This window comes from Vicugna pacos, chromosome X (genome assembly GCF_048564905.1).
Source record: "Vicugna pacos chromosome X, VicPac4, whole genome shotgun sequence".
Lineage (NCBI taxonomy): Eukaryota > Metazoa > Chordata > Mammalia > Artiodactyla > Camelidae > Vicugna > Vicugna pacos.
This window is the reverse complement of record NC_133023.1, coordinates 18,287,762-18,299,806: the sequence shown is the minus strand read 5'-3', so window position 1 is coordinate 18,299,806 and position 12,045 is coordinate 18,287,762. Positions and strand designations below refer to the sequence as shown.

The 12,045-nt window shown below is 44.0% G+C and overlaps 1 protein-coding gene across 3 annotated transcripts in view; it reads left to right on the top strand.

Moving 5' to 3' along the window:
* PCYT1B (phosphate cytidylyltransferase 1B, choline) overlaps window positions 1-8,761 on the top strand; it is a 105,402-nt gene extending 96,641 nt beyond the window's left edge. For all 3 annotated transcript variants that reach the window (XM_031673312.2, XM_072956432.1, XM_031673311.2), the window contains one exon: window positions 8,090-8,761. In XM_031673312.2, coding sequence (XP_031529172.1) covers window positions 8,090-8,302 — 213 coding nt within the window. In that variant the 3' untranslated portion in view covers window positions 8,303-8,761. The remainder of the gene's footprint in view (window positions 1-8,089) is intronic.
* Window positions 8,762-12,045: the final 3,284 nt, after the last annotated feature.

Genomic DNA, 12,045 nt, shown 5'->3' with positions numbered 1-12,045 from the left:
TTGTCAAAAGTCAAAGGCAAAGAATTTTGAAAGCAGCAAGAGAAAAGAGAAAAAATGATATACACTGGAACCTTTATAAGACTTTTGGTAGATTTCTCAACAGAAACGTTCACACCAGGAGGGAATGGAATACTATATTCACAATATTGGGAAGAAACCCTCAACCAAGAGTTCTGTACCTGGAAAAGCTGTCCTTCAGAAATGAACAAGAGATAAGGACATTCCTGAAGGAACAACACCGGAGGGAGTTCATCGTCACTAGACCTGTGTTACAAGAAATGCTAAAGGGACTTCTTTGAGTGAAAGGAACTAATTACCATCATAGAAACATGGGAAGGTAACATAAGACTCACTGGGAATGGTAAATATGTAATAATGGTAAATATATAGTTAAAGTTAGATTCTGTAGTGTGGTAATGATGGTATATAATTCAGTTACAGCTGTAGGTTAAATGTTAGAAAACATAATAAAAATAATCATAACTACAATAATCTGATATTGGTTACACAATACTAAAAAAAAAAAGAACATCAACTGTCCAACAACAATAACCTAAAATGTGATGGGGAGGACAAGCAAAAGTTTAGGAATTCTATTGAACTTAAGTTACCATCAGTTTATAATGGGATGCTGTGATTTTAATATAGTCTATGTAAGCCTCATGGTAATGATAAGGCAAAAATCTGTACTAATTACATAAAAGAACATGATACAGTTGTCAAAGTACACTGATACCCAAAGATGTCAAAACACACACAAAAAAGACAGCAGGATAAAACAACGAATAGTGGATCTACAGAACAGCCAGAAAACAATGAACAAAATGGCAATAGTAAGACTGTATCTATCGATAATTACTTTTAACATAAATGGATTAGGTTCTCAAATCAAAAGACACAGAATGGATAAATGGATAAAAACCAAGATCTAACAATATGTTGCCCTCAATAGACTCACTTTAGCCTTAAAGACGCACATAGACTGAGAATGAAGGGATGGGAAAGCAAATGGTATGTTTTTAAAAGGCAGGGGTAGCTGTACTTACATGAGACAAAATAGACTTTATACTAAAAATGGTAGAAAGAGACAAAGAATGTCATCATATAATGACAAAGGGGTTAATCCAAAGATAGAACAATTGTAAATATGTATGCATCCAACATCAGAGCACCCAAATACATAAAATGGAGCTAAAATGAGACATAAACAGAACTATAGTTGGGGACTTGAATATCCCTCTCTCAACAATGGATAGGTCATCCAGACAGAATCAATAAGGAAATAGTGGATTTGAACAACATTATAGATCGACTGAACCTAACAGACACATACAGAATATTCTATCCAACAGCAGCAGAACACACACTCTTGAGTGCATATGGAACATTGTATAGAATAGACCATATGTTAGGCCACAAAAACAAATCTAAGCAAACTGAAGAAGATTGAAATCATACCAAGTATCTAGTTTCATATCATTGTGGTCAGAAAAGATATCAGTAACAGGAAGAAAACTAGAAAAATTCACAAACACATGAAATTAAACAACACCCTGAACAACCTATAGATCAAAGAAGAAATGAAATGAGAAATAAAGTATCTAGAGACAAATGAAAATGGAAATAAAACATACTAGAACTTACGAGATACAGCAAAAGCAATTCTAAGAAGGAAGTTCATAGCAATAATTGCCTCCATTAAGAAACAAGACAGGTCTCAAACAACCTAACTCTATACCTTAAGGAGCCAGAAAGAGAAGAACGAACTGAGCCCAAAGTTAGCAGCAGGGAGGAGACAATAAAGATTAAAGCAGAAATAAATGAGACAGAAACAGACAACGGAAAAGTTTAACAAAATTTAAGAGTTATTCTTAGAAAAGAAACAAGATTGTCAGACCTTTAGCTAGACTCACTAAGAAACAAAGAGAGAAGACTCAAATCCAAAAAAAAAATTGGGGTGGGGGGTGGGAAGGAACAGACTGGGATTTCAAAATTTGTAGATACTGACAGGCATATGCAGAATAGATAAACAAGATTATACTGTATAGCACAGGGAAACATATACAAGATCTGGTGGTAGCTCCCAGTGAAAAAGAATGCGACAATGAATATATGTATGTTCGTGTATAACTGAAAAATTGTGCTCTACGCTGGAATTTGACACAACATTGTAAAATAACTATAACTCAATAAAAAATGTTTTAAAACATTACAAATGAAAAAGCAGACATTACAGGTGATACCACAGAAATACAAAAGGATCCTAAGAGGCTACTATGGACAACAATACACCAACAAACTGGACAACCTAGAATAAATGGAATCGTTCCTAGAAACATATAACCTAACAATGCTGAATCAAGAAGAAATAGAAAATGTGAACAAACCACTTACTATTAATGAGATAGAATCATTAATCAAAAATCTCCCAGTAAAGAAAAGCCCAGGACTAGATGGCTTCACTGGAGAATTTTAACAAACATTTAAAGAAGAATTAATGCCAATCCTTCTCAAACTCTTCCAACAAATTGAGGAGGAGGGAAAGCTCCCAAACTCGTTTTACAAGACCAGCATTAAGCTGGTACCAGACAGAAAAGGACACTATCAGAAAAGAAAACTACAAGCCAATATCCCTGATGAATATAGATGCAAAAATTCTCAGTAAAATGCTAGCAAATTGAATTCAGCAGCACATAAAAAAGATCATTCACCATGATCAAGTGGTATTTATTCTTGGGATACAAGGATAGTCAAGACATAAATCCATCGATGTGATATATCACATTAATAGAATAAAAGAAAAAATAGATCATCCCAGTAGATGCAGAAAAAGAATTTGACAAAATTTAACAACTATTTATGATAAAACCTCTTAACAAACTAGGTATAGAAGGAATGTACCACAACATAATAAAGGCCAAATATGACAATCCCACAGCTAACATCATACTCAATGGTAAAAGGTTAAAAGCTGAAATCTCTAGAATAGGCAATTCATAGAGATAGAAAGTAGAAGAGAGGTAACCAGGGGCTGGGAGAGCGGGACGTGGTGCATTATTGCTTGATGGGTACAGAGTTACTGTTTGGGGTGATGAAAAGGTTTTAGAAACAGATACTGGTAATGGTTGCACAACATCATAAATGTCATTAATGCTACTGATTTGTACACTCTAAAAATGGTTAAAATGGCCGATTTTATGTTACATGTATTTTACCACAACAAAAAAAGTTCTGAAAAGAGAAAAAAAAAAAGCCTATCCTCTAAGATCAGGAACAAGACAAGGCTGCCCACTCTCATCTTTCCTATTCACCATAGTACTGAAAATCCTAGCCAGACCAAGCAGGAAAGAAAAGGAAATAAAAAGTATTAGAATTGGAAAGGTAGAAGTAAAATAGTCTTCATTTGCAGGTGACATGATTTTATATATAGAAAATTCTAGAACTCCATCAATAAACTGTTAGATCTAATTAATTCAGTAAAGTTGAGGATACAAAATTAACATACAAAACTCAGTAGCATTTCTGCACACTGAGAATGAATTATCTGAAAACAAAATTGAAATTATCCTACCTACAACAGCATCAAAAACAATACAATACTTAATAAATGTAACCAAGGAGGTGAAAGATCTCTATACTTAAAACTACAAGACATTGATGAAAGAAATCAAAGAAGATACCAATAAATGGAAAAATATCCCATGTTCATGGATTATAATATTGTTAAAATGTCCATACTACCCAAAGCCATCTATAGATTCAGTGCACTTCCCATCAAGATTCCAATGGTATTTTTTTACATAAATAGAAAAAAAACAGTCCAAAAATTTCTATCAAACCACATAAGACCCTGGACAGCCAAAGCAATCTTGAGAAAAAAGAACAAAGTGGGAGGCATCACATTTCTTGCTTTCAAGCTATACTACAAAGCTATAGTAGTCAAAATAGTATGGTAGTGACAATAAAAACAGACACGTAGGCCAACTGAACAGAATTGAGAGCCCACAAGTAAACTCATGCAAAGGAGCCAAGAATACTAAATGGAGCAAAGAGTGTATCTTCAATAAATGGTGCTGGAAAATTGGATATTCACATGTCAAAGAATGGAAGTAGACACCTATCCTACTCCACCCACAAAAATTAACTCGAAATGGATGAAAGATTTCAATGTGACCACAAACCATAAAATTCCTAATAGAAAACATAGGAGAAAAGCTCTTTGACAGGGGTCTTGGAAATGATTTTTTGGGTATGACACCTAAAGCACAAGCAACAAAATAAATCAGACTATGTCAAACTAAAAAGCTTCTGTAGCAACAGAAAAAGTCCACAAAATTAAAAGGCAGCCTACAAAAAAGGGAAAAAATATTTGCAAACCATATGTCTGATAAAGGGTTAACATCCAAAATATATAAAGAACTCATACAACTGAATAGTTGAAAACCAAATAATCCAATTTTAAAAGGAGCAAAGTACCTGCATAGACATTTTTCCAAAGAAGATATTTTTCTATTTGTGTGAAAAAAACTAAGTCCTAAAATTTATATGGAACAACAGAAGAACCCAGACAGCCAAAGCAATCTTGAGAAAGAAGAACAAAGTGGGAGATATCACACTTCACAAGTATATGAAAAGATGTTCAACATCACTAGTCAACAGGGAAATGCAAACCAAAGCTACTGTGAGATAGTACCTCATGCCTGTTAGAATGGCTAGCATTTAAAAGACAAGAGATAACAAATGCTGGCAAGTATGTAGAGAAAACTGAACCTTTGTGCACTGTTGGTGGGAATGTCAACTGGTACAGCCACTATGGAAAACATGAAGATTTCTTAAAAAATTCAAAATGTGATTCAGCAATTCCATTTCAGTTGACCCTTGAACAACACGAGTTTGAACTACATGGGTCCACTTATACTTGGATTTTTTTTCAGTAGTAAATAGTAAAGTACTGTATGATCCACAGTTGGCTGGATCCACAGATGTGGAACCAGGAATACAGAGGGAGGGCCAACTATAACATTATACATGGATGTTCAACTGCACAGATTGTCAGCACCCCTAACCCCTGCATTGTTCAAGGGTCAACTCTCTATCTGAAGAAAATGAAAACACTTTGTTCAAGAGATATCTACACACTCATGTTTATAGCAGCATTATTAATAGCCAAGACATGGAAACAACCGAAGTGTCCACGATGGATGAATGGATTAAGTTGTGGTGTATTACTTAACCATATAAAAGGAGGAAATCCTGCCACCTGTGATGGCATGGATGGACCTTGAGGGCATTATTCTAATAAGTCAGAGACAGACGAATACTGTATGATCTCACTTATACAAATTTGTGGTTACCAGAAGTGGGGAGTCTGGGGTGGGGGGAATTGGAGGAAGACGGTCAAAAGGTACAAATTTCCAGTTAGAAGATAAATAAGTACTAGGGATGTAACATACAACACGGTCACTATAGTTAACATGGCTGTGTGGTGTGTATCACAGTTTTTGAGAGTACATCCTAAGAGCTCACGTCATAAGGAAAAAAATTTTTTGAATCCATGAGATAATGGATATCAATTAACTTTACTGAGGTAGGCATTTCTTGATATATTTAAGTGAAATAATTATGCTATAGACCTTAAATGTATACAGTGCTCTGTCAATTATATCTCAGAACTAGAAAAAGTTTTAAAAGGTTGGGAAGATTAAAAAATCTTTAGCAATTTGATATATAAAAAAGATATTTCATGTCAATCATTTTGCATTTGTTTATTAGTGATGCCAATTTCTATAATTCACTTGTAAGTTTTCTGTGAGTTGTCTGTATGTGCCAGATGCTCATTTCCTTCTTTTTAATTTGTTAAGGTCTGTTTATATAGTAAGATCCATAATTTACATTTAAACGTTACACAAATTTCCCTTTTCCCCATTTGCCTTGTACTTTATTTCATAGTTTTTTTTTTGAGGTACGTAAGTTTTAAATTTTCATATAGTCAAACATCAATCTTTTCCTTTATGGTTTCTTTGTTTGCTTTTATGCTTACACCCAAAGGTGTTTCTAAAACCCTGATCTTACCATATCCCTGTATTGATTCAAATCTCCCAGGGGCTCTTGGGGAGAAATCCAGCCTCAGCTGCTGTCACCCTCTAGGCACCTGGGGTCCAGTCAGGCCAAGCAACTGTCCTTAATACTCTCCACTTGGCACCTTCTGCTGGGGAAGCCAGCCCTCATCCAGCCCCATGGGCTCATTGCCCATCTCCACCCGCTCTGCCCGCATGTCACTGAGGCCCAGCTTGGCCATGACCACCATCTTTACCCTCTTCTTCCCCTCCTTGTATAGCACCTGGTCCCCAGGGGGCTCAGTAGTGGTTTGTAAAATGAACAACGACAAGCAAAATCTGAAGTGGCTAATAGAGAATTGGCTCTCTGGGCCAGTTTAGGATCAGAAGACTGGGCCAAGCTGCTGGGGGCTGAGGCTCTCCAAGGAGCATCGGCGAGCAGCTGGAGCACAGGGCCCAGGCCATGCGGGAGGGCGCTGTGAAGCGGGGAGTGGAGCGCGTGGGGGCCGAGCGGCTGGCGAAGGGCAGCCGGGCAGACCGGCAGTGCCTGCAGGCCGAAGGCCAGTGTCATGAAAGGTCTCGGTTGTGAGAACAGCAAGCAGCAGTCACCTGAGGTCTCAAATGAGATGACCCATCTTACCACCCCGACCTCCTGCATCTCCACGGTGCCCCGCACCGGCCCAGGGCGTGGCCGGCCTTCTAGTTTCCCAGGCCAGAAACCAGAGTCACTTGATTCCTCTCCCTCCCACCGCCTGCATCCCATCTGTCAGAGACTCGATTGGTTCTACCTTCAGAATGTAGCTGGACCACAGAGTGCATAATTCCATTTAGATGACATTCTGGAAAAGGCAAAACTTGGGACAGAAAACAGATCTGTTGCCAGAGGCTGGGGGAGGGGGCGTCCTCAAAGGGTCCTGAGGGAACCAGGCAGCTGACAGAATTCTCTGTAACTCCATGGTACTGGCCATCACACAACTTTAGGCGTTTACCAAAACTCACAGGATTGTACGCTAAAAAGCCAAACTTTAAATTGTACCTCAATAAAACTATGGGAAAAAAAACACATACCAGAACTCCAGCCGTTTCTCGCCATCCTAACGGCCGTTGCCCCGGCCCGGGCGCCATCGTCAGTGGGCTCTTGACTGTGCCCCCTGCTCCTGCCCTTGCTTCCCTGCAGTCTGTTCCCAGCACAGCGGCCAGAGGGGTCCCTTTTAAAACCAAAATCAGAGTTGGTTACTCTTGGGCTCAGAACTCCAGAGATAAAGAACTCTCCAGGGCTTTTTCTTCTCCTCAGGGTCAAGGCCGAAGTTATCACATGGCCAGCCTTCTGTTACTCCTCTGGTGACCGCCTCCTAACCCCTACCCCCCGCCTCTCCTCACCCAGGTGACTCCACTCCCACCTCCATGGCCTCCTTGCCCCTCTTGGGGACAGGCCCTGATTTCCATCCGTGTGGTCCCTTCCTTCATCAATTTCAGGGCTCTGCTCAAGTAACATCTCCTTGACGCCTTCCCTGAACATCCTACTTACGCCTGCAGCCCCCTGCCCCGCCAGCCACACTCCCAGTGGCTATCCTCTCTTTTCTTGTCCTCACAAACCATAGTTCCATCTGACAAACCTCATCTTTTTTTGCTTATTGTGTGATGCCTTGTGCCACGAGGATAGGGATTTTTGTTTTATTTCCTGCTGCCCTTCCAGCACCAAGGACATTACCATTTGCCTGGCAAATCAGAGTCAGCAGTTGATTTCTGTGGTTGGAGGAGAGGGCAGCAAGAATTGAGTCCCCAGAACCACCAGTGATGATAATCTGATGTGTCGACATCTTCCTGCCCCTGAATCTCAACTCAGCTCCTCTCTGGAGACCGTTTGGGGAACCCGGGCTCTAATGCAAGCCTGTGGGGTGGGGGTGGGGGTGGAAATCCAGTCTTGGAGTAGTGGCTGTCCTCCCTGCCTTTTTTGTTTTTTGTTTTTTCTGGTTTCACTGCCACCTTGGATAACTCATTGAACAGACGCCTTCTCTCTCATTTCTCTCCAGAAGCAAATGTTCCAGGAGAGGAGCAGCCGGATGCTGCAGGCCTTGTCCCCGAAGCAGAGCCCCGTGAGCAGCCCGACCCGGAGCCGGTCCCCTTCCCGCTCCCCATCGCCCACCTTCTCCTGGCTCCCGAACAAAACCTCACCCCCCTCCTCACCCAAAGCAGCCTCAGCCTCCATTAGCAGCATGAGCGAGGGGGATGAGGATGAGAAGTAGAAGCTGCTGGTAGACAGGAGCCGCACCACACAGGCCAGGGAGGAAGGCCGGGGCACTGGGGGTGCCTGGGTGGTGTCAGGGCTAATAGTCACAGGAGCTGCAGCGCAGCAGGGAGACCCTGAGCCCTGCTGAGGGACGGCGTTGGGACCAGCTCTCCCTCAGTCTCCACTCAGCCCAAGACTTGGGCTCTGCATGGAGGTTTCCAGCCGGACAGACCTACACGAAACCTCTTAGCATCATCTAGAATCACTCCACCCTTGCTAAGGAAAGGTGCAGAGCACCCCCAGGAGACTTGCACTGAGCAGGGTGCCCTCCGTCTTGGTTCTCACCCCCACCCCCAGCAGGTATGCCACCTGTGGAAGTGGCTGTTTCCTCAGCCTGCTCCTTCCAGCTCCTAGGGGCCTTGCACGTTGCCTCCTGCCACCCAAGCTCTGCCAGAATAAAGTTGTTTCCAGTAGAGGTGGCAAAGTGCTTCTGAGATAGTTAAAGACAAACGCCAACCTTCTAAGTTTAGCCACTGGGACCTGATGTCACAACATATCAATTCTTTCCAGTTCCAGGAACGTGGAGCCTAAACGAAGCCTGCTTTAGGCCAGCTACATACAGGGTCACCTAGCGTGCACCTGAACTTCTTACTCAAAGGACAGTTTTGTCACGGAGAAGGCCACCTAAGGCCTCCTGTGCTCCTGGCTCTACTCTTTCATCATTCGTTTGACTTCATTGTTTTCCAGAAATTACCTTAATCTATGGGAAATGCAACAAAACATCCTATATAAATATATATATAAAGGAGCTGCCTTGCTTTGGCTCCAAGTTTAGCAGATGGTAGATGTTTCCTGAAGCTTCTCCTTAAAAGGATGCTATTACGGAATGGCTTTCCCCATTTCTGACCAGTTAACAGTTTCATAGACCTCAAATAACAGTTTGATGTACCAGACCACATAGTAGACCAATAGGGGTGCTACCTGCACGTGTCTGTTCTGTGTATGTACCCAGTACACCATCCAGGGTGTACACTGTATGCGACATGAATACATGGTGGTGGCACTTTACACTCTCCTCCTCTCGCCCTAACACTCCACTAAAATCCTCGGTCTTAAGAACTACCTGGTTCCCTGAGACTTGGGCACTTTGCTCAAAGCTGCTTTGTCCAAAGCTCAGCCTGCCTTCCGGTAGCAATGTCTTGTCCCCGCCAAGAAGTGAGCATGTTCTCATGGCCTCCCGTCAGCTTTTTGGGTGGAGGGAGGCTCTGAAGAGTCTCCCAGAGCACGGTGGGAGCCTCGGTATCTGAATGCTACAGGTGGGACTGCAGACCCCCCGGCCCTAGGTTTCAAATGGGACGAAGACGCTAAGCACCCCCGCTGGCTTGTCTCTGCTGTCACTGTCCCCATGTGCGCAAGTGGGCCGTGAGCAGGCGGAGGCAAGGTGTAAGGCCTCCCTCTTGGGCAGAAGAGGCACTGCCTGGCCGAATCCCAGTGAGGCCAGAGCCCAGCATCCCTTGTGAGAGAAACTCCTCCCTTTCAGAGGCCTTGGGACCCAGCCTTCTGGGTGACGAGTGGGGCAATCAGTGAAGGATGGTGGTGTGTCTTTCCCCCTTATGCTGGGGTTGAACTACCTCCCTGCCCACCTAGAGATAAGTGGGGTTTGTTGCAAAGCGAAACCATGAGGCTACGCTGGCTTGGGAACCCCTCGCTCCTGGCACTTTCGCCAGAACTCTGTCGAGCACTCGTGTGGGACAGAGAGCCGGTGGGAGCATGGTGCGGGAGAAGAAAACTGCTCGTTGCCATCAAGGCCCAGAGCTTTTCTCCGCCGAGAGAGGCAGAGGCCCCGTTCGTCCACAGTGCCCACTTCGGTCTCTCCCGTCCTCTACCGCGGGCACATGGGGACGTAGGCCCACCATTTCTGGCAGTTGACACTTGTCGCAGTGACAGGACAAGGAGAGCAGCTGGGCAAGGCCAGACAGTGAGGACAAGGGAAGCGAAAAGGAGAAAGAGGGGCCTGGAGAGGAAAGGAAGGAAGGAAGTCTGCACTCTCAAGCCGCTTCGGCACCTTCCTTTGTAGGGCAACTCTCAGGAATGCCTTTTCTGAGCTTACACCACGGCCCAGAGCAGATGAATCCACTTTACCCGAATCCTGCTCTGGCGCCCATAGCTTGGGCTTGACCTATCAGGCAGATGCTAAGTTTGCAGGCCTTACGCATCTTACCCACAGGTGCCGCTTACTCAGATTCAGTGCCATCATAGCTACCAATTATGGGACATGACTAATGCCTGGGCTATTCCAGGGACGGCTGTAATTACCCGCAAGTCCATTCTAAATCTCGCCTGATGTCCCCCTCCCCGACCTCTAACAGTACCTCCCCATCCTAAGATGACTGTGAAGGAATGGGGTATTCTGTGACCCAACTTTTGATGTTTCCTGGCCATCAGTTTCCCCTTGCCCCTCCTCCCTTGCCTAGGAGGAGATGGGGTTGCTCTTTGTTTGGGCCTCCAGTCAACAGCCAAGAGCGGGTTAAGGCTGGAATGAGATGTGGAGAAAGTGTGATGCAAGCTCTGAGAGGTAAGCACAAGTGACAAAAAGCAAGGCAAGATTCTTCTGCTCTAGAAAGGGAAGGAAGCTGCAGATGGAGGGTGAGAGAAGAGCAATTTAGGTTGTGGAAGGAGGCAGGTCACAAGAAGGTGGGCAGAAGTGAGAGAGGGGTTCCTTTCCGCTTCCTTACCACTCACCTAACAGGTGAAGGTAGCAGACTTCATTTCGCAGATACCCAAGGTTAGTAGGTACCCGTGCAGGATGTGGGTTCCCCCTGCCCAGCTTCCCCATTTTGCCACTTGTCCCTCCTGGGGACCCTAAAGTCAAATGGTCACCAGCTAACAACATGGGGCAGCTGTCATGTCATAGTCACATTTGAGTGGCTCAGATCTGGCAAGCCAGCTCCTGTGGGCCAGGACTTGACAAAGGCAAAGGAAACCAACCTCAAGAGGAGTGATCCTGAGACCTAAGTCCGCCTTCTGACCTACTTTGCAGGGAAGAGACACAGCTGTGGGATGGCCAGCTCGCTCCAAGCCTTAGGCTGTAGTCACTGAGAGCCCATCCTTGGAGGGAGGGATGGGAGGAGCGCGGGTTTGTTCTCGCCATCTTCCGGACGTATCTTAGCCCCCTGGACATGCCCTAGGGAGAGATGCGAGATGGCCTCGTAGACTCAGCTGAATCAGATGAGCCCGAAACGAACAGAGATGTTCCTGTTCCTCGGGCATCTGTTCAGCACTAGTCTCGACCATCAGATTTTTCTTTCTCTTTTTTTTTTTTTTATTTAAAAGAATGAGCTCATGAGGCATTTGCAACTTCTACTCTCTAGACTTGAGTTTTTTGTTGTGTCACTGCGATGCGTCCCGGGACAAAGCCATAAGAAGAGCATACATACTTAAGACTATGCTGTACATATAAGACAAAAAGGCGATGACTCGTCTAGGTTAAAGCACGACCTTATGCCCAAGCGTTTGCTCTGGTGCTGAATAACGCCAACTTTGGAATCAGCCCCCAACCCTACCCACCCCCAACCCTGCTCCTCCCCTCCCCGTTCCAAACCCACTCCTGCTCCCCAACAGAACACAGCATTCCCAACTTGTTTATAAATAAAGGGATGCAGAATTGCACTTTTGCCTGGCGTGTTTCTGAAAAGCGTGCTGCTGTGTGCTCCTCTTTGTAGCTCAAGCTCGCGGCGGAAATGGATGAGTGTAGCCGCT